The 20,627-nt window shown below is 39.4% G+C and overlaps 2 protein-coding genes across 5 annotated transcripts; both read right to left on the bottom strand.

The window, feature by feature from the left end:
• Positions 1-607: 607 nt before the first annotated feature.
• On the bottom strand, positions 608-7,559 carry LOC146549814 (sterile alpha motif domain-containing protein 3-like). 3 transcript variants are annotated; one of them, XM_085262760.1, is made up of 10 exons: positions 7,436-7,543; positions 6,829-6,978; positions 5,698-5,893; positions 5,370-5,528; positions 5,124-5,211; positions 4,773-4,928; positions 4,108-4,314; positions 3,673-3,844; positions 3,488-3,567; positions 608-3,383 (listed from the first exon to the last, which is right to left on the bottom strand). In XM_085262760.1, the coding sequence occupies exons 2-10, from the start codon at positions 6,944-6,946 to the stop codon at positions 3,087-3,089; spliced, it is 1,473 nt and encodes a 490-aa protein (XP_085118886.1). In that variant the 5' UTR covers positions 6,947-6,978; positions 7,436-7,543; the 3' UTR covers positions 608-3,086. The 3 variants fall into 3 exon arrangements, with proteins under 3 accessions (XP_085118886.1, XP_085118885.1, XP_085118887.1); XM_085262759.1 differs by having other exon boundaries at positions 6,829-7,559; XM_085262761.1 differs by lacking the exon at positions 4,773-4,928 and having other exon boundaries at positions 6,829-7,557.
• A 3,091-nt stretch (positions 7,560-10,650) lies between these two features.
• ppp1r10 (protein phosphatase 1, regulatory subunit 10) lies at positions 10,651-20,358 on the bottom strand. Of its 2 annotated transcripts, none has more exons than XM_085263376.1 (18): positions 20,287-20,358; positions 16,858-16,967; positions 16,670-16,756; positions 16,085-16,220; positions 15,955-16,006; positions 15,779-15,868; positions 15,574-15,699; positions 15,123-15,231; positions 14,884-14,987; positions 14,661-14,788; positions 14,206-14,362; positions 13,939-14,082; positions 13,584-13,830; positions 13,150-13,225; positions 12,835-13,041; positions 12,569-12,698; positions 12,090-12,452; positions 10,651-11,900 (listed from the first exon to the last, which is right to left on the bottom strand). In XM_085263376.1, the coding sequence occupies exons 1-18, from the start codon at positions 20,299-20,301 to the stop codon at positions 11,740-11,742; spliced, it is 2,442 nt and encodes an 813-aa protein (XP_085119502.1). In that variant the 5' UTR covers positions 20,302-20,358; the 3' UTR covers positions 10,651-11,739. The 2 variants fall into 2 exon arrangements, with proteins under 2 accessions (XP_085119502.1, XP_085119503.1); XM_085263377.1 differs by lacking the exon at positions 20,287-20,358 and adding an exon at positions 20,077-20,283.
• Positions 20,359-20,627: the final 269 nt, after the last annotated feature.

The raw sequence follows: 20,627 nt of genomic DNA, 5'->3' as shown, positions 1-20,627 counted from the left end.
GGAAGTAGAGTAATACATTCATTTGAGTTGAGCAACATTTTTCTTTATGGGCACTAACATATCATAATATGATATGAGATAATATGAGAACATTTGAATTTGCATTTGTATATTCCAGTAACAGACATATTTGGTTTTTTGTCAAAATACTGAATACTAAAACTTTTCCACTCACAGGAACTTTTTATCCAAGCAGCTTTTGTGTAGCTTAAAACAAATGGTTTCTATCTAAGCTAATGACATTCATAAGTCATTAATAGACACAGTTCACGGGTTTCCAGGTTTGTGAAGATCCTCTTCTACACACTCAGAAATTAAAGTACAGAAATGTACCTATAGGGGTACAATGGCTTGTCACTGGGGTGGTACCCTCTAAGGTACCGTTCTGTACCCTAAACTGTGGGTACTGATTTGTACCCTTGTAATTTGTACCTTTTACACGTCAAACCTGTACTTTAAAGGGCAAAGTTGTACCCTTAGTATAAAGTACAAAAAAGAACCCTTAAAAGGAGTACAAAAATGTCTTTCTAAAGGTTCAGTATCTACACACAGATTTCCTATATTTTTCCTCTCAGGATTTGAAAAATTGAAGATACAAAGTCAAAAATACTTGTCACATTTATTACCTTCTTAAATACATTGCTTAACTGTTACATACAAACTGTTATCAACAGAGTATGTGTCATAAGCTGCAACATCAATTTCCTGTCCAGGTTTTAGCAACGTCCATTCACTATCAACTCTAACACTGTATGAATGAAAATGGTTGTCATATAACAGAGGAATGAGAATTTTTCCACAAAAGACCCACATTGTGTCAATATTAAATATGTACTTAATTTGCCAGAACAGAGGAATCTTCTCTGAAAGCAGTACATCAATGACAAACACATCTCTTACACAGTATTTGACACTGTTCACAATTACTTCTGACACACGCTGGAAAGCTTTCTTAGCACTATCAACTTCAGAAAAGCCACAATAGACTGTCAGTGCTTGTTGCAGTTCCAGTGGTAATGACAAAAATGGTGTAGTCACACTTTTTCCAAAAACATTTTCAAATTCACCAAGTAAACTTTTGTTAGAAAACTCCCAGCACTGTCTGAACTGATGTCTGTTGCTCAAAGTTGTAGCAATGTTCATAAAATTTCTACAATTGCGGGACAACGTTTTGAAATACTGGTGCTTACTTTCAAATCTCATACACCATAACAAACGTAGAGGGCCGAACATTTCAATCAGTCTTGCATAGTGGATTAAATAATGACACTTTGGTGTAATTACATCCCCAAATACACTTTTCAGTTTTGTGAGAAACTCATGGACAAGCAACTTCAACAATAAAATATTCTCTTTTCGCACTTTTTTAGCCATTACAATCTCTGTTATTTCACGACATAGAAGAAAAACATGCCAATATTTACAATTAGGTGGCACACGGTCTGCCATCAGAAATGGCAGCAATCTGAACAGGCACCACTTTTGAGATGCTGATCCAACAATACCAACACTCTGAAGTCTCTCTGATAACTGTACTGGTTTGTTTGTTTTGTCATTCTGACCGATGGGCATTTTTTGCAATTCTTCATTGATCTCTCTAATTGTAATATGCTTCTCAGTGTGGGCTTTACAAATCACTAGTTTCATAACTAGAGGAACTACACCTTCCAACAGATCATGCATTACATCAGGTGGTAAAGCTTGCGTAACACTGAAATAACTCAGTCTGTCAAAAGGACATGAACTATTTACACCATATATTGTTTTATCATCCGGAAATTCTTGGATTCGTGCAAGATGATACTGGTGAACCTCTGATGTTCTTAAAACAAAGCTTTCTTCCTCAAAGGATTGTTTCATATCTTCATAAGAAGCCATGCAATACCGACAAATTCTACCAGTGTTAAATGACATAGAAAAACCACCAATCATGTGAGCTGATAAATTATCACAAGATAAAGTTGCAAGAGCAGCATGAATAGTGTGTTCAGTTTTATCAATGGTAAAAGTAAAGCCATCAGTGGAAAGTTTTTCCAAATCATCAAGCAAAGGTTTAAGGATAACATGCCAACCACACCGCTTAACGAAAGAATAGCGTACCAATAACGCTAGATGAATGTGCCTCTGCTGAGAAGTGTACCTTTTGTCCAAATTGCCTACAGTGTAATAAAATGCACTAAGTTTGTGTTTGGATCGTTTAGATCCTAGAGGATTAAGTACTTCAAATTCATCCTCATAAAAATGGAGTCGCAGTGCATTTGGGTTATCCTTGAAGAATTGATGATGTCTGAAGATTTCTCCATCAGAGTAATCTGTTAGAAATTCATCAGTTTCCAAATTGCCACTTGAAAAAATGTGATCTTGTATGTCTTCATGAGAAAGATAATTTTTTAGCACCTTATCAACAGGCACATATGAATACGAGCCAACTGTATGACCCACAGAGTCTCTTAATTTGCAATGAACAGGCTCTGTCATGTTGAGCTTTGATTTGCAATGTTCTTTGACCAAATAAGGAGATCGAATAGCTGTTGAAGCCTTCTCAAAAAATTCATTTGAATGCAGGACATTTTTAAGCTCTGGACACAAAGACACATCAAGACCCATTTTCTCTAAATGATATGCTATAAAAGCATCGTAGTTCTCCTTGAAAAAACACATCAGAAAATTTACATCTTCCACAATTTCTTCCTGAACAGAGACTGGTAAAGAATTTTTCTCTCTGCACTTAAGAATGAACTTGAAAAGATTGTCTCTGAAATTTATCAAAAATTCATCCCAGGATGGAGGGGTTTCAATATTTTCAGTCATGTCATTTGCAAATTCATTTGGGTGTGGACTGACTACCTCCTGCTCATTTTCATCTAAGTCTTTATGGGGACACAACACCTGTTCTCTGTGTTTCCTATACACATGTCGTCTGAAAGATTCATATTTTTTGAAGGAAGAACAGCAGTCACTGAGTCCACAGGTTATATCAAAATTGGCATCATGGGAATGAATAAGTCCTATGTGCTGAATAAGCTTTGTCAAACTAAAGGTTCTTCTGCCACATTTGGAGCACTGATATGGCTGAGGCATGGTGGTCAATACAGAAGATTTATTTGTCTGGTGACTGTGATTGGCAGAGGCCGGTCCTCACCCTCATCTATTTTCACAATGTACTTTTGGAGAAAAATCAGGGTGTTCTTCAGATGTTTTGGATAAGCAAGGTTGAAGACAAAATACAAGCAGAAAGAAGAGATGATTCCTTCAAAAATACACGAGCTTCTGCACACTTCACTGCCATCCAACTTCACAATGTTTGGAGCGCTTCTGGAGAACACTGGTTTCCAGTCTTCATGAAGTAGCTGCACAGTTGGATAGGGGGTTTTCGGATGAACCTTTGAAGTCAAAAGAGAAGGTAGAGGAAAGCAATATCTTAGTCTCTTAACAAAAGATACATTTGTTTTCCTTTTATATAGACTAAATATTTTAATACACACACCTCTCCAAGTATGACAAAGAGATCCAGTTTCTCCTTGAAGACGTATGGCAGGAATAAAAGTGCAGCCCTTGTGTCAAGATCTGCCAAAAAAAACCAAAAACAACACAAGATCACCCATGCATTTTATCTGGCATTTCCAGTTACCTATAAAAATTATATAAAATGGAAGCCTTGAAAGCAAATACCTGGTAGGTCATCAGTGAGAGCCTCCTCTCTTGCATCAAGGTAGAGCTGGTAGAGTGGGGTTTTCCCTCGTGTAACGTCAATCACCTTTGCTGCAACACATGAGAGCCCTTCACGAAATCGCTGGCTTACATTACCCGTTGTTGGTTGGATCCACCCGAGTTCGTTGCACAGCTACAAGTAAAAAATTAATTTTCAGTACAAAATAACAGTGTATGAAAATGAAATAATCTAAAGTTGATATTAATTATGTATGGTGCTGCATGATTATTTTTTTATAGAATTTAACAACAATACTGTAAGAAGTTACATGAACATACAAAAAAAGGAAAGAGGGACAGATGAAGAAAGCAAGGTCAAGGGCAAATAAAATTTACTACTATAAACATGTTAAATGTGACAGCTATTTCCAAGTTCAGTTCAGCTTTCTGACTTACACCAGTAGGCATCCCTAAGAAGGGGTACTTCTTCAACACATCCTCCACAGGCATACCATCTGCAATTTCTTTTTGCCGCCAAGCAAACGTTTGCTGCATACGGTTATGAACCACCATGGTATCTGGTTGCATCTTCTGATATTGGCACTGTAAGACCTTTAAGTGGGCGTCGATGGATAATAAATCCTCTCCTTGGACGCATGGTCCCTTGAAAGAAAGCAAGAGTGAGAAGAGAAAGTCAAAACAGATTAGAAACCCAACATAAGACTAAATATACAATTAGAGCTGACACGATCTGTGCATCACAAAGAACTCGTATCGTTTAAAGTTAACCGATACCATGAACCAATATTTAAAATATGGAAACTCTGAAATAATTTCACATAAAATCTTAATTGTTAACTTGAAATTTTAGTTTTGGAGTCATATTTAAAATGTTGGTTTTTTTTAAATCTAGTTCACCCTCTTTTAGCGCCTTCTAATTAATAATATTTTGTGAGGTAGAAGTATTAGCACTGGTACTTTGTATTAGCAAGTGCTCTAATCCAAGTATTGGTATAGTTTTGGTTTGAAAAAAGGGGTACAGTTGCATCCCTAATCCTTAGTTTTAGATGTAATAACAGAGGCAAGAACATTTTATAGCTCAAGATGTCCCTCACACCAACCTGACAAACATTTCTCTGACTTGTTCGTTGACATTTATTAGGCTGCCCTCTCCTCGTAGAACCAAACTTCTCCTTACAACGCCTCACTGCCTCACTGTCGACTAGTGGTGCCCGCTCTGATTTGAATTTACGTCTCAAAGACATATGCCATGTGTGCTTGTTGAACAGAAACATAAGTTACTGTAAAAACAATCTACACAAAATACACCCAACAAAGAATCAGTAAACATACTTCATACAAACCTACTGAGAGGCTACAGATTGTCTTACTAACAAAACAAGATTGAAAAAAGCTTCACTTTTACTTTGTAATCTTGAAGGAACCTTATGCAAATTTTAAATTTAACTTACATAACCATTTCCCTCACGATCCTTGAGGAAAGGATACTTCATTACCAGCGTCTTCACAGCTTGCACATATTCAGAATTTGTAGGATACCTGTAATATCAGAAGAAACATAAGTGTTAGAGCAACTGCTGACAAACAAACTTTATCAAGTGTCAGTTATTGTTTCTTAGTAATGTAGCGTTTATTTTCAATATGACAGATTCAGCTTTTTCTAAAGCAACAAGCTAACATTACCCTGATTAACTTACATAGTATACTGTGCCACAGCTTCATATAGAACTCTGATTATTGTGTGTCTGTCCCTTGGATTTTTATGGCACGGTTCTTTGTTGTCCAGTTTTAGTTGCAGATTTTTGGGAAATCTTGGAATTTCAAAAGAGGCTGGCAGTCTCAAAGTATTTTCATTGCTGTGAAAACAGTTAAATGTTTGTTTTTATTGCATGAATTGAAGTATAAAACACTACAGTAACAATACATATGGTAGGAAAAATGATCATATTAACTAAATCCTAAAAGTGCATAATGGCCAACATGTATGTTTCAGACATACTAACTTCATTATAAATAAGAAAATACCTTATTGAAGTTGACGAAGTAGATGGTTGCCAGTCTTCTGGAGAGACAGTCTGTAGAGTCAGCGTCACTGAAGATTCCTTCATCCTTGACACAAATTGGTTGAATTTAACCTGCTTTTTGAAGGATCCTTGGAAAAGGTATGCAACCATAGTCTCAGTAAGACCGCAGTCAACTGTGTCACCATCAACCTCATTGTCTGCAAGATAAATGGTAGTACAAACTCTAAATTCCATGTAAGAATATTTAACACCACATTTTTACATGGGTAAAAACCGTATATCACACACATTAAAACCTTTTGTACAACTTCTTTCAGTTCAAAGAAATATTCATTAAAAAAATCAGTAAATTAAATAAAATAAACCAAATTTTTAGAGTGAATCCTCTTGATATGCAAAGTTTTCATTTTTAAATTTAGATGTTTGTTTGGGACTACTGGACACAGGAGAGCAGAGTCTGAGCATGCTTTTGTGCCCTTTCAAGTTTGGAAGAAAAAAAAAAAGACTAGAATGCTGTAATTTGTTAATATTCACTACTAAGGTGACTCCTTTCTCCAGATTTCCGACAGTTTCTGCCGTCTGTTCTTTCAGACCGATTACTTATAGCGATAACACCCGGAGGACCGTATTACAAGCTCAGATTACATGCTGAAAAAGTTCCCACATTGCTGAAAACGGGACTATCAAACCCCAGCTGCGACTCCCTTGTTATATTTTAAACAAGTGCGGCGTCAAGATATTTCCTTTAAACGCCGCCCATGTGTGTTAATGGCCTTGGAGTGGATGTAAAAACGTGATTTTATTAAACCATTAATACACTAACGGTAAACTGCATTCAGCTACCAGGGAATCAAATTTCGCGCCGTTCCGCTGCGCAGGGGTTACCGAACCCATAGACTGTGGCCGAACCACATATATAAGTTCAAACTTATACAAATACTATGTGTACACATTTTTCATTTTTCAGAACTGTGACCTCAACTTTACACATGAAACGTTTGTAAAAACGTTTGTAAAAAGACATAATTTGAGCTAAGAGAGTGCCGAAACTAGCTAAATTGCTAATATACGTTAAGCTAGGCTAAACCAATAATTAGTAATTACGCTACATTTTTCTTTAAATAAAACTTACCTCTGAAACGCTGAGCTTCAGCTTCGGTGACATCTAAGCCCCACTCTTGTATTTTTGTTAAGAGTTCCTCGGTTGAAAGTGAACAGAGCACACCAGGACTTGCAAGTTCGTAATCCATCTCCGTCCGTTGATAAAACAAAATGGCACCTGCTGCATTTAAAGAAAGTTCTAGAATCCACCAGCTATTCGTTGAGTTTCTTCTTCTACTTTTTGTTTGATGTTGTGAGGATGGGCTCAACTCGCACTCCGAGGGTGCTTTTTTGCAATTCATCCAAATACTTATACTTAAAAAAAAAAACGCTCTCTTAAAAAAATGTTTAAATGCATTTTTACTTTTTTTTCTTTCAAATAAATTCGTTGTTCTTAAAGCAGCTTAAAAATAAGGGGGGTTCAGGGAATACAAAAACAACAACAGCAATGAAAATAATAAAAAATAAAATAAAAACACTAAAATATATGCTTAAATCAATACAGTTGCAAATAAATTACTGTCAAAAAGAATTAAAAAAAAACCTCTAATCAAAAAGAGCTTAATCAACCTGTACTTTATCTTTTGAAAGAATGGGTACAAATAAGTACTTTTCACAATTAAGGAACATGTATGTACCTTTCAGACGCTAAAAAAGGTACAGATAGTTCCCCCGAGGTCCAATATTTGTCCTTAGACTGTATTAATGTCATTTTTGTACCTTGGGGCACAGTAATGTACTCCTTCCGTACCCCTATTTCTGACTGTGTACCAGGATGTGCTCTTTATTCAATCAGGACCCCCTGACCCGCTGCACTGACAATTGTAATCATTGCACGATAACATGTACACGTACACACTTAGTTATTTATTTGTTTTGTAATGGGGTAAAACAACAGATGACGCAGGAACTGACCAAACAGATTTTATTAGTAACGTACATCAACTTTTGGTGTGATTAAGAAAAGGAAATTGACGTTTTCCCTGTTTTCCCTGGTGTCTCTTGTTGCTGGTGCACTTTGTGTCAGTCTTTGTTGTGTGTGTTCTTCTGTCTGGGTGTGGTGCTCCTTTTCTGCTCCTTCAGCCAACTCACCTGTACACCTGAGACCCATCAGCTAACCGTGACCTGCAGCATCTGTCTCAGCTTAGCTCTCCAGTTCCATTGTCCAGTTCACCCATTGAACTAACACAATGGCTCATTCTGGCCGCTCTGAGGGTCTTCGTGTTATTCGACCTTTTTCCGTAACTCCTTGTTTCCCTGTGCCTCAGGTCCATGACCTGAACCGGCAACGTGAGAAAGACCAGTGACCAGTTGAACCTCATAATCATCATCATGGCCTTTTTGCCATAGTATCTAAAAACTCCAGATCCTCAGTTTGCCATTTAAACCACCATGAACATATCATCATATCTGTTGTATTGAAATGGATGCTAGTTTAGAGCTTTCCAGTTGCATCAACTCACCAAAGACAGATGTAATGCCAGAAGTGAACAGGGCCTATTTCCACAGAATACATTCCACATATTCAGTTCATAAAATTCAATTCATTTTTATTAATATAGTACTGACAGCAGTCACCTCAAGGGGCTTTTATATTGTAGGTTAAATAACCTACAATGTTAGAATTCCACATCTTAGATCCCAACACAAATACTGAAGACATATAAATTCCTTCCACATATTAAACGCCAGATATTTTAAGGCCTTGGTGGCTACTCAACCCTTTGTTCTGGTTTTATCCATTTGATTTCTCTGTCCACGTCTTCTACAGTTTATTTTATTTTTTTTCCCTTTTGGTCATTTTTAACATTTTCTTGTTTTTTGTTTATTTTGTTTTTGAAAATGACAACAAGAAAAACAAAGAACTGAATTAAAAGGGGATAAAACACATATCAGTGACTGAAAAGGTCCAAACGACTATCCTTTGAACATACAATAACAATCTAACAAGATTGCACTAAAACAAAGACCAAAGAAAATTATTAATTAAGAATAAATATTAAATAGAGAGAAGAACTGAAATATATGAGAAAATACCTCCATTTTGTATTGATTTGCCTCAAAAATTGACAATCATTTTTTAACTTTTACACACATTGTCGTCACTATTCCAGATGTTTCCCTCATTTAGAAGATTCCCTCTTTTTTAAATATCCTTTTCTTTTCTTATGTCTATTGAATTTCAAACAACCTCTGAATACATTTTGGGGAGAGATTATCTTGCGCTTTGTATATTATCATAGCAATGATCAGCTAAATCATACAATTTTAAGGCATGCAGTTAAATGAATAATCCATTGGTTGGTTCATAATAATCTTGCTGTGGCTGCAAAGTAAGTACAACGTAAACTGTTGGAGTTGTATGTAGTGATGGGAAAGTAATATTGCAAAACAGGGATGAAATTACAAAAGGAATGTCAACTTCAGCTATGCTTTGGCTTCACTGATGTGACCTGTGACACCCAATCCAGAAGCAAACAAGCTTATGTTCTCAGCCTCTGGTGGTAGTTCAGATCATCTACTGATCAGAAGGTTGGCGGTTCGATCCCTGGCTGCTCCAGTCTGCATGCCAAATACGGGCATGATACTAACCCCAAGTTGTTCTCTGGTGCATCCATCAGAGTATGAAGGTTAGACAGAAAGCACAGAAAAGAAATCTGTAAATGACACATGGTGTAGAAAGTGCTTTGACAAGGCAGATGGCCTGAACTAAGCCACATGGGCTCTGCACAGGGTGGTGAAGAGAACCAGTTGTTGAAAGGGTGAGAAAAGTGAGGATGCTGGAGGCAGAGTAGAATTGGAGCTGGGTGAGGTTGGTGGCAAGTTAAAAACAGGTCAAGGACCTCAGGCACAGGTAAGCAGGGTAAATGGCCTTTACACATCCAGTCATCCACACATTCACACACACATTCACACACTGGTGATGGCAGCTACATTGTAGCCACAGCCACCCTGGTCACATAACACAAAAAGAGGGCTTGATTAAAGTATACATGGAAGTGAGTTTAGTGAAAGAAGGGAAGTAGAGCCCACAGACCACATTTCCAAATATAGACCCAACATACAGATCTGTAGATACTTCAGAAAGTGCAACATTGCATTAGTGTTTAGAAAATAAACACTAATGCAAATCCAAATTCACCAACTGTCTTTAATTATGATAGCTCCCACATACTCATAAGTTGTACATTCCTGAGAACTGTGACCTCGTTTCCCTCAGTTTTGTCTCAAACATCTTTTCTAGGATTATCAGCTAAAGCTGTCCTCAAAAGCATTGCTCTTATGATTTAGTGTCACTCAGCTTTTGATTCACCTTTACTGCTTTGCAGCTTTGTTTCATGTGACACTCCACTTGCATGAGAGGTCGTCATTCATTTAGTGTTCTTCTTTGCTTTTACCCTGACTGCAATTTCCTGTTGAAATCTTCTGTTCCTCGACACAGCACTAAATAAATGTTTCTGTGTTTCTTGCAACAGGATGTGGAAGCAGCTTAGTGATGAGGTGTCCTTACTTCAGCTCCCTCTAATGCCTTTCACTCCTATGAGTTTCTATCTTTGTGTGGTCTATACACCACGGTCAATATTTGCACTAAAGGGCAGGGTTAAAGGCCACTCCTCGTAACACTTCACTCACCAGATGCACTCAGCCCTGCCCTGATAACACGGATCTGACGTCAGCTGTCTCCACACGCACAGAGGATAGACCTGCCTGAACAGGATGTGTTTTCCTGATTTAAAATGAAACACCTGAACTGACAAATATTCCCAAGGTGTTGTTCATCAGTCTGTGCAGTACAGACGCACATTTCACTCAAACTGCTTGTTGCTCACATCAGTCACACTTCAAGGGAAAACACAGCAACACTTGCTCAGTATTTAAACATTTATTTAATACACTGTGTACAAAAGAATTCAACTGAAAATGAATGTGTATGAATTTATTCATACAGTTCATACCTTCACAAAAAAAAAAAAATGACAACAAAACCAAAAAAAATCCTGAAGCACACTGTCAAATTTATATAAAAAAAAATGTAGAGGGTGAAAAGTTAAAAAACAAAAACAAACCAAAAAAAACCTCTTACAGTCCCACAAGAGACACAAATGACTGTTTTCACAGAAAACACATAATATAGGCGACCCACAGAGGGACTCATCGTTCCCATCTTTAACACTGACAACACAAACCCCTCCTGGATTTAGACGAGTACAGAGGTGACAGGCAGCGGCTCTTCTGACAATAGCATAGCATGTTGTGATTGCCCCACCACGCGCTTACATATGACACACTGCTCTCGGAGAAAAGCAAAAGCAAAGCAAAGGATCTACTCAGATCAGCAGAGTTCATAGCAGCAGTTTTCTCAGGGGTAGGCAAACTCAGGCGGTTTAAGTGTTATGTTTCTTTACAGGCCCAGTTTTCAAAAATCATAGATGAAGTTCAGCTGGTTTTTCTAAAGTTTTGTCTCATGCAGGAAGGGAAAACATTTCCAATTCTTCTGTACAAATCTTACTGATGGTGCAACAAAACTAGAGAGCAACACTATAAGGAGGAAACGAAGTGGTGTGCTGAGTTGGACGTTTTCATTTGGCCAACTCTGTTAATGATTTGGAAAGTGACAAAGCAGACAGGCACCAAGCTGCAGCAATTCAGACGTAGTGGGGACACATGGTAGCCCAATCTCACTGTTAAAAATGAACACGATAAAAACAAAGTCACATCAGTGATCATCTCACAGCCTTCCAGTCATTCATTTACAATCTCTTGTCTTCTCTCTTCTTGTTCTGTCACAGACTCTTCAGTTACCAGCAGCAAGCTTACTGTTCAGGACAGATCATCCTGGTCTTTCCATAATTGTCTAAAGACAGACGTCTGCATTAATTGGATCGCCGTTAACGGCTACTCTAGTGTCTTTCAGTTATTCCCGGGCTGATGGCAACATCAGCTAGTGGCCATGCTGTGGGTGCTGATTATGTTGGTTGTTAGCGGGGTATTTGGGGGGCAGTGGTGGTCCATTAACACCAGGGTGGTAGAAAGCACAGCTGCCCTCATACCTGCAGCTTCCTTTCATCATGAAGTGACGACAAACAGGCCTCTTGGACATGTCTGCCAGGAGAAAACAGCATTATAGATTTAAGGGTGAAGTATGTGAAACAAAGAAGGTGAGAGCAGCAAATTGGTTACTACTATATGACACTTGTATTCAGTACATTTGAGTGAAACATACTCTAAATGCTTCTGCACAGTCTGCAAACTTTGCAAACACATTTAAAATAAGACTTGAAAATAAGGTACCATTCATATTGTTGTGTCCTCCTCCTCTGGGACCTCCTCGCCCTCTGCCTCTAAATCCTGGGTCTCCTCCTCCCCGACCACGGCCTCCTCGGTGAAAGTGCCCCCCTCTGTGGGGCCCTCCTCTCATCGAGTCATCTCCCCAGTAGTTGCCGTCTCCTCTCCCCTGACCTGGCGGTGGTCCCATCATGCGTGGGCCTCCACCGCCACTGAAAGGTGGTCCGTGGTTGTGAGGGGGCGGGGGGTGGTTAAACCGAGGACCACCGGGTGAACTGTTGGGCGGGTAGCCACCATTCATGGGCATCTGCATGTGCATGGTGTTCATGCTGTTCATGCCTGGACCATGTCCCAGCAGACCCTGGTTGACTGCAGAGGAAGAAAAAGAAGAAGTAAGAAACAGACGGACACGACCCTACGGTAACATATTTAATATAACAATTTAATTTAACAGTTAAAGATGAAAATGAATTCAGTTAATTCACCTGGTGGAGGTCCACTCTGGTTCTGGTTCTGATTCTGAGTCTGCTGGAGGGAGCCCAGCAGCTGTTTAATTTTATCTGAGAAGTCTGGTTGCTTTATCAACTCTTCAGTAGACTGGTTACCAGAGGGCCCCTGATGATAGACAGTTGTCATTAGTTACACTGGCCAGTAACAACAAAAAGAAAACTTAAACCAAGTGCAGAGATATTTTACAAAAACTTCCATAATTAGAAAAGATGCTACTTTGTGATGATTGTCCTGTATTTACCATTATGGATGTCAGCAGCTCCTGTATATTGACAGAGGGAGGCACAGTGCTGCTGACAATGTTGGAGGCTGGTGGGCTGCGGGAACTGTTGTTCAGGTTACCAATGAGATTGGCCAAGACAGGCGGCAGCTTGGCGCTCTCGCCAGAGCCTGGTTGTGACGTCGTGTCCATAGGTTCTACGTAGCCGTCATCCTGCATTGACGAGTCCTGGATTGGAAATCAGACTGAGAGCTTAGTAGGCTGGTGGTACACATGTAGAATATGTAAATGACAAGAAATAGAATTGTAGAGAGTGTGTGTGTTTAGTGAGCCAACCTCATCGAGTGGGATGAGACGGGGGGGCATGGGTTCATACGGCTCTGGATCTGGTTCGTGTGGACTGTCAGGCACACTGATGATGAGAAAGGAAAGAACACTGTAAACACCAAATTCTGGTTTTAATAACAGGACAATTTAACTTTTTGGTATGAACATGGTAAGACTCGTTTCTTAGAGTGGCCTAAAGTGGCTTTTCCTCATTTTCTCTCAGACCACAACAATGGCGGATGCCCATACAAAGCAAGACCAAAGCTACTAATATGAAGAAATGTATGTAAATGATGCTTGAAATTGTAATCTCAGGCACACAACTGAGGGCGTAGCAGCACACATACTGTTGAATTGTCTTCTTCTACATTTTGGCATCTGTAATGCACAGCTTGATCCTGGAAAAATGCACTTACTAACCACCACGGATACATATGCCCTACCTCTCTTTGCTGAGAAAGATCTCTTGCAGGATGCCCATTTCACGGTCTCTTTGGGTGAGTTTCTCTGTGCTGTTTGCACCTGAAGTAACAAGACTGCCAGCCAGCGTCAGGGGTCTTGGGGGTGTCCAGGGGACTCTTTCTTCCATGGTATCATGGGAAAGCCGACGAGCCATTTCAAATGTCTGCCGGTCCATCATTAGCTCTCGTTTTGCCGCCTCACCGAAGTCCTTAATTTTGTTGACATTGACTGTGAATTAAGTATAACAGCATTAATAGTTGTTGTTTTTTGATGATTTACAGACCAACTGTAAAAAGTCAACTCAAACACTTTGGTATTTGAACCCTCCAGCTTTACCTCTTTCTGTCTCGTCCAGATCAAAGTAAAAATAGTGTTTGAGCTGCTCCTCTTCAGCCCAGTGAACTGTCTTCTTCTTCTTGCCTTTCTTGGTCAAGCTTTCTTCTTCTCCACGTGGCTCTGCCAGTGCATTTGGTTTCTCGCCTGTAAACAAGACCCAACAAGGAAAACATTTTATGCTCGTTTCCAACAAAACAAGAAAACACCCTGGAGGCAACATGTGCTCATTACAAATCATCATCCTCATCATCATCTTCAAGAACTAACCATTGTCAGAGGGCTCTGGGTCCTCAGAGGGAACAGGGGTCCCAGGCTGCTCAGGTTCCTGGTTTTCATCTGCAAGAGTGCTGGAAGCAGCACTTTCTGGAGATGCTGGTTTTGTAGAAGATGCAGAATATACAGGTTTGCTGTCGAATGGGCTTGCCTAAAGGAGACAAGGCAACAGTGGTGAGTATCTGGTGAGAAAAACCAACGATTCTGTGCAGTTTCTGTGTCTCACACAACAACAGACTAAAGAATTCTATACAAATTAACAGAAATACAGCAAAACAATGTCTATAATTTTCTGTCAAGCAAAAAGATTAATTCTGGGGATATTTACATAAAACACAACAATAATTTTAAAAATGACAAAATTACTAAATTAATTAAGAACAACAACAACAAGGAAACAAAATCTTAAATAAAATCTGAGGTCAGACTGTCCTGAGATCCATCACTACCTTGTTAGTTGTGGGGGAGACCACCTTGGTACTAGCTGTAGCGTTAGCACTGGGTTTCTTTTTCTTGATCTTGATCCCGGGAACTGGGGCAGAGTTCAGAGCATCTAGGAAGCCAGTGCACTCCATTGCTGCAGGAAGAAAAGAAAACAAGATTACTGATACGTCACCATCATGTCCTTGTATTTAAGAGCAAAAGTTCTTCGGTGGGTATATGTGAACTCACGTTGTGCGGGAATGATTTTGACTTTGATCTCCTTGGCGGAATTGGAGGGTGTATTTAGAGGTTTATACTTTTTCTCCTGAGGTGGAGCATCTCCTGAGCCAGAGCTGTAGATGAAAAAAATGAACACAAGAAGAAAAATGTCAGTACTGCAGTGTTAGTACCACCTGAGGGCACCAGTGAGAAAGCTACAAGACTATGATGCTTTGCTCACAGAACAGGCTGTTGTGGAGGTGCAATACCTGTGTCGTTTGAGGACTGGAGGCTTGATGTTGTACTTGCTACCCAGCTGTGGGGCAGCTGGCGTCTTCTTAGGAGGGGCTGGGTTGGGAGGGTCTCCGATTTCCAGTCCTAAGTAACATAAAACACTGATGCTCACAAAGAACTTAAACAATTCCATTTTATTTATTTACTACAACTTCAGAACAACAGTCCCCTTAAGGTGCTTTATATTGTAAGGAAACCCAGTTTTAGAAAGAACCCCAACAATAACACAGACATTTATGAGCAATCATTTGGCAACAGTGGTAAGAATAAACTCCCTTTTAACAGGAAGTTTCCCTTAGGCGAGCCAGGCTCAAGGAGGGGCAAAGTTGGTGAGGGAAACGACAAAAGCAGAGGGAGGCAAAGAAAGACAAAGAGACAGACAAGACACACTATTGGAGAAAGAGCCAAACAGCTCTCCACCTTTACCTATGGAGCGAATCTTAGTGTGGCTGGGTGCATGAGCTTTGGGTTTGTCCTTCTTCTCCTCATCTCCACCTTTTTCCTTCAAGTCACGCACAGGCACCTTAGTCTCCTCTTTCTTCTTTTTCTTATCTATAAAAGACATATAGAAAGTCTTTAAATCTGATGCCTACAGGATACTTTGATGCCAAAAAGAAAAGTAGATCTGTACCTGCAGGAGAGGTGGTACTGGCTGAGACACTTTGGGAGCGGATTGTAGCCATCCAGCCATCCACAAGCACAGCAGCCAATTTCCTCAATTCTACAAACAAAAGACAACACAATAAATTGAAAATACACTGCTGCCTATATTTAAGAGGTTTCATTTCTAATGTAAAACTAACTCACCCTCAGTCTCCGCACTCTTGCTCAGCTGCTTCACCAACTTGGCAGTATTGTTCTGGGACAGATTAAAAGCAGGTTAGATGTTATTGTTTCTCTATAGATTACAACTATAAACACAACAATAAAAAAATACCTGTTTTAGGTGATCGACTTTAAGGGGCAACTTCTGCAGTGTTAGCAGGATAAGTTGAAGTAGAGGAGAGTTGTTGGTGGTTTTGGAGTAGGTGAGCCAGGCATTAAGCAGCTTGTAGCCACCAACTCTGATAAACCTAAGTGAAAGAGCGAACAACAAATTATAGAGACGGCATGCAAGGATAGACAGAAATTGAATAACCAGCAGGTTTTGCCACAACACTATTTTACTGGGACAAATAATTAAAAACAACAGTTGGGTAAATTACACAAACACACAATTGTTCTATAAACCTCCCACCCCAATTTTAAACCTACACTCCAGAAAGTACTAAAATAACTTCACACAGCTCTATTCATGCTACAAACAGGGATGTGTATGCTGACACAGTACATATGCAAACATCGACAGCGTGGTGGCGCCTCGGGGCAGGGTGCTTGGATGTGTTTGGATGAAAAATATAAGAAGTCAAAAAAAAAAAGTGTGACTTGAACTGAAAGTTAACAGCTGTCATGCTTTTATCAAGTCCAGTGAATGAGAGTAACAGAATAGAAACGTGACCACAGGATGTGATTTCCAGCATACCTGTTAAGAACATCGTGGGATTTCGTCTGCAGCAGGATGTTCAGGTACATACATCTACTGACCATCTTAGTTGAAGCTTTCATCAGGCTGCATTGGGAAAAGGTGTTTAGAAATCATTGAGTTAAAGTCCTGAACTAAAGGTGTTGTTCACAATGAGTGCATATTCACATTTCAATTCAGTTCTTTACCTAAACACTTTTGGGACTCCTTCCAGACTGCGGAGCTCTCCATCCTTGCCCAGCAGAGCCTCCACACCTTTCAAAATCTCTCTTGGGTCTACTGGTCGCCCTGCCATACCCTAAAACACAATACTATATTAAATACACTCATCTACATCACACAGCTGTATTACATTTGTGTTATATGGAGATGTTTTGTCTGTCGTAATAAGTATCACATCAAGTGTGGGCTATTTGTCTGCCAGATAGAAAAACAGGGCACCGTCCAACAGAATTCCAACCAGACTGTCTTTTAGACTTTTGACTAAGACTACAAGCACCCACCCCACACACACACGCGCTTCTCAGGGACACACATTGACAACTGTATTAATCAGATCCCTTAAAATGTGTCAGAACAACAAAGTTACAGCAGAGTCAGCCAACAACCACTAACACATTCAGATTCCACTTTGAAACCGGTCCTACAGCAGCTCAGAGGATGACAGCACCAACCTGTTCAAGGACATTCCACCAAGAACACACGTGCCACCATACGCCAACAAGGCCCTATTATATCCACTGTACTGCACCAAAGGAGGCCTCTATGACCAACTATCTAAGAAATCATTTAAATGTGTGTGTATATGCGTGTGTGTGTGTGTGTAGAAACACAATCTGAAACACAAATCACCAAGTACAGACAGTCAGTAGCATTTTCTTGCAGCCATATAGCCATAAAGGTTATATGTGCTGTGCTGTCTTGTACTTGAGGTGTTTGGAGTACCAGCTGCAGTAAAGTAGTGACCAGGCCGGGTCACTGCTACTTGCTCTTCAGTACCACAGGGGGTCTGCTCTCTGGGACTTTCACTTGCAGGACAGCACATTGCCATAATGCTTTCATTTTGTGTGCGAGGAAACCCTGTTTATTCCATTTCAAGCTACAATTAAAGAAGCAGGAGCAACGCAGACAACTATGCACATTTATAAAGTTCATGTACAAAGCTTCACACCTGCCATTAATCGTTTTTATTTATTTCAATATTTCACTACTAAAATAAAAAAGAATATTGAAAATCTATTTACCTTGGATTTCATATGCTTATTTCATCATACATTTCCACTTATGTATCACAGCTATATAAAATAGTTCAAAATATCCAAAGAGAATACTTTTAAGTAATGCTGAATATGACTTATCAGTGTTTGTTTTTAATAACATACATCTATCACAGTCATATTCATTTGTGCAAAAAATATAACTTTGTAAGAAAAAGAGAAAACAAACAAATACTTTATACAAACAAAATCTACTGTCATTAATTAATTATGACATCTAATGAAAAGGTGAATGGTACAAAGATTATATGCAATGAAAAAATAAAATATGATTAAAAAGAACTGTATGAAGAATGAAATGCTTGGAAACTGTGACATTAGTTTGTTAATCTTCACCTGTGGTCATGTGATCATAGTGTCAGTTTCTCTGTACTGGATTATTCTGTTTTAATGAGATAACTGACAGTTATCCCAGCCAGAAGGCACAAGTCTAGCCACTTACTGCCACCTATAGGTTAGTTTTTGCACATTGGCACTGCACTCTCTGTAGTAACAACACATTTTAAATGGAAACACCTGTTAAAGCTGTCACAAATTAAAGTGACTGTAAAGTTTAAAGGTGTTGGGTGTTTACTTACTTTTCATCTTTGAAAAGTGCAATATGAGCCAAACACAAACAGTGAACACTCAAGCACATTTGAATGCTCCAGTGTTTTAGATTATTATTGTGTTAATCTGAATAACCCTCAAATGATTCATAATATAACTGCTCGAACTGACCTTTATAATAAGCATGCACTTTATTTTCTTTCAATGCATTTCGTAATGAAACATTTTGCCAATTTATGGAAATGTCATGATGTGAGGAATCAGTTAGGTCTTACCCGCGTAACTGTTGTAGTAGAAGTTTTATATAGTCTCAGACCTCCACAACACTGCAAATAACTCAAATCCTGTAAATGTCACAATTGTTACACATATACACACAATCAGTGGTTATACATGACCCTGGTTGCTGGTTCAGGAGGAGAAGCAGTTTTGCATAGACATACTGTGGTGTTACTACACATCACCAATACCTTATGTAAAACAAATGTATGGCTTTCTATGCTTGGAACAAATATATCGTCACTGTATCGTTCATGGTTACTCAACAGACGGCAAATTGAATATATTCAATCAAGAAGCCTCAGAAGAAATCGAGCAACAGTGTAAAACGCCCTCTGTTATATAAGGGCAACTGAAGCAGCCTATAAAAGGCTGCTTCTTAACCTGAAATCTGTCACAGCAGAGGGCAGGCCTGCTCCTGCTCTCAGCTGCTTGACGAAGGGGAGGGAGGAGGAGGCTGCCTGCTAATCAGAGCACTCCCTCTGTTAACCACTTCGGCGACAACCCAGCTCCTTCACAAACAATCGCTGTCACAGCGGAGACAGTACTGATGGAATAACACAGCGAGCACCATATGCGTATCAAAGTCAGACAATGCGATGGCGTATGAGTCTATACTTGATCTGCACAGCCGTTTGCCAAATACTCCAAATGTAGTTCCGAGGAAAACACGGCTAGCCCTCGGAGCTGTCCCGAGGACAAAAAGCAAATCGCAACTAGTCCACCATATTTGTCAATCCTGTTTGCTCCCCGGTCATCTTGCAATCTTTATCCTCAGATTGCCGAGTACCTGGTTTAGGCTTTTCGTGAACTCCCTGTGCTATAATTATCGTCATTTAAACACACACGCATACACACACACACACATACAGTGCTTCACAAAATGTCCACAATCCTCAAACTAACGCAATCTTTATGTATAGATTGCGGTGGGTGTTCGTTCCGTGGATCAGCCCCTACAAAACAAAATCTGGCAGGCAAAAAGTCCGGCTTCATGATCTGGAAAGTTCCCTTCTGTGCCTACGGCAATCTTTATGAACAGATTGCTTATGGTTATTTTACGAATTTTCCAGTTATATCTTTATTTGTATAATTACTCAATTCCGTCTCACACACGAAGAAACGGAGCATTTTGCTTCCGTCCACGTTCCTGTGTGAGCTCATACTACAAGGCTATGCTCAAATTATTTGCTAAGAACCAAGCTAACATACGGTGCCTGCTAGCCAGCTACCGCTAGGTAGCCTATTGTCTACGACTAATTTCATTTGAGGAATTTCAATTCAACTTCAAAATCAACTTACTATTGATAATATAGATCCTCAGCGTCTCGGGAATATTATAGTGTGCTTTTAAGGCACTTATAGATCCTATTTAAATAATTTTATGTCTTCAACCTTCATGGTTTTAATTTCAACTGAAAAACTTCTTGTGGGTGGGGCTGTGATAGCTAAATGCTAGCCTTTCCTTCAGGAACAAACTGGAGGCAAAAATAGTAATCAAATGTCCATTACTTGAAGAAAAAACATGAATTTGAGTTGTTCAAAGTCCTCGACGGCTCAGTCTTCGGGAAAGCAAATTCATACCTGAAAAACACACAGAAAGCGCACATTTAATTTCATTTGTTTACAAAATTCCCATCCATCATCAACATCAACGTCCTTGAATGTTTTGTTTTATACACTCAGCAGTAATTTCGCATTAAGAGCTGAACAATGCGTCGAAAATAAGCCCCTCTGTTTTTCTGACTTGACTTACCTTTGACCAAATCCAGGAATAAGCGCGTGTAGGAGGGATTTACCTTTTATACTACGTGACGTTTTTAACGTCACCGGAAACGTTTTTTTTACGTTTT

This window comes from Mchenga conophoros, linkage group LG22 (genome assembly GCF_057382185.1).
Source record: "Mchenga conophoros isolate Kocher_MC1m ecotype Shallow Benthic linkage group LG22, M_conophoros_male_GT1.1, whole genome shotgun sequence".
Lineage (NCBI taxonomy): Eukaryota > Metazoa > Chordata > Actinopteri > Cichliformes > Cichlidae > Mchenga > Mchenga conophoros.
Note: the sequence above shows the minus strand (reverse complement) of the source record. Positions and strands in the feature narration are given on the sequence as shown.

Bases quoted from the DNA above. Each gene is read 5' to 3' on its own strand.
- ppp1r10 (XM_085263376.1), bottom strand. The intron at 13,042-13,149 runs GTTGGCTCACTA...TTTCCAATCCAG, and splicing joins GTCTCATCCCACTCGATGAG to GACTCGTCAATGCAGGATGA. The intron at 12,453-12,568 runs GTGAATTAACTG...CTTCCTCTGCAG, and splicing joins CCAGAGTGGACCTCCACCAG to TCAACCAGGGTCTGCTGGGA.
- LOC146549814 (XM_085262759.1), bottom strand. From the start codon at position 7,099: ATGAATTGCAAAAAAGCACCCTCGGAGTGCGAGTTGAGCCCATCCTCA. The intron at 5,894-6,828 runs GTAAGTTTTATT...TTTATCTTGCAG, and splicing joins TGAAGCTCAGCGTTTCAGAG to ACAATGAGGTTGATGGTGAC. The intron at 3,568-3,672 runs GTATTTGCTTTC...TTTTTTTGGCAG, and splicing joins TCTCACTGATGACCTACCAG to ATCTTGACACAAGGGCTGCA.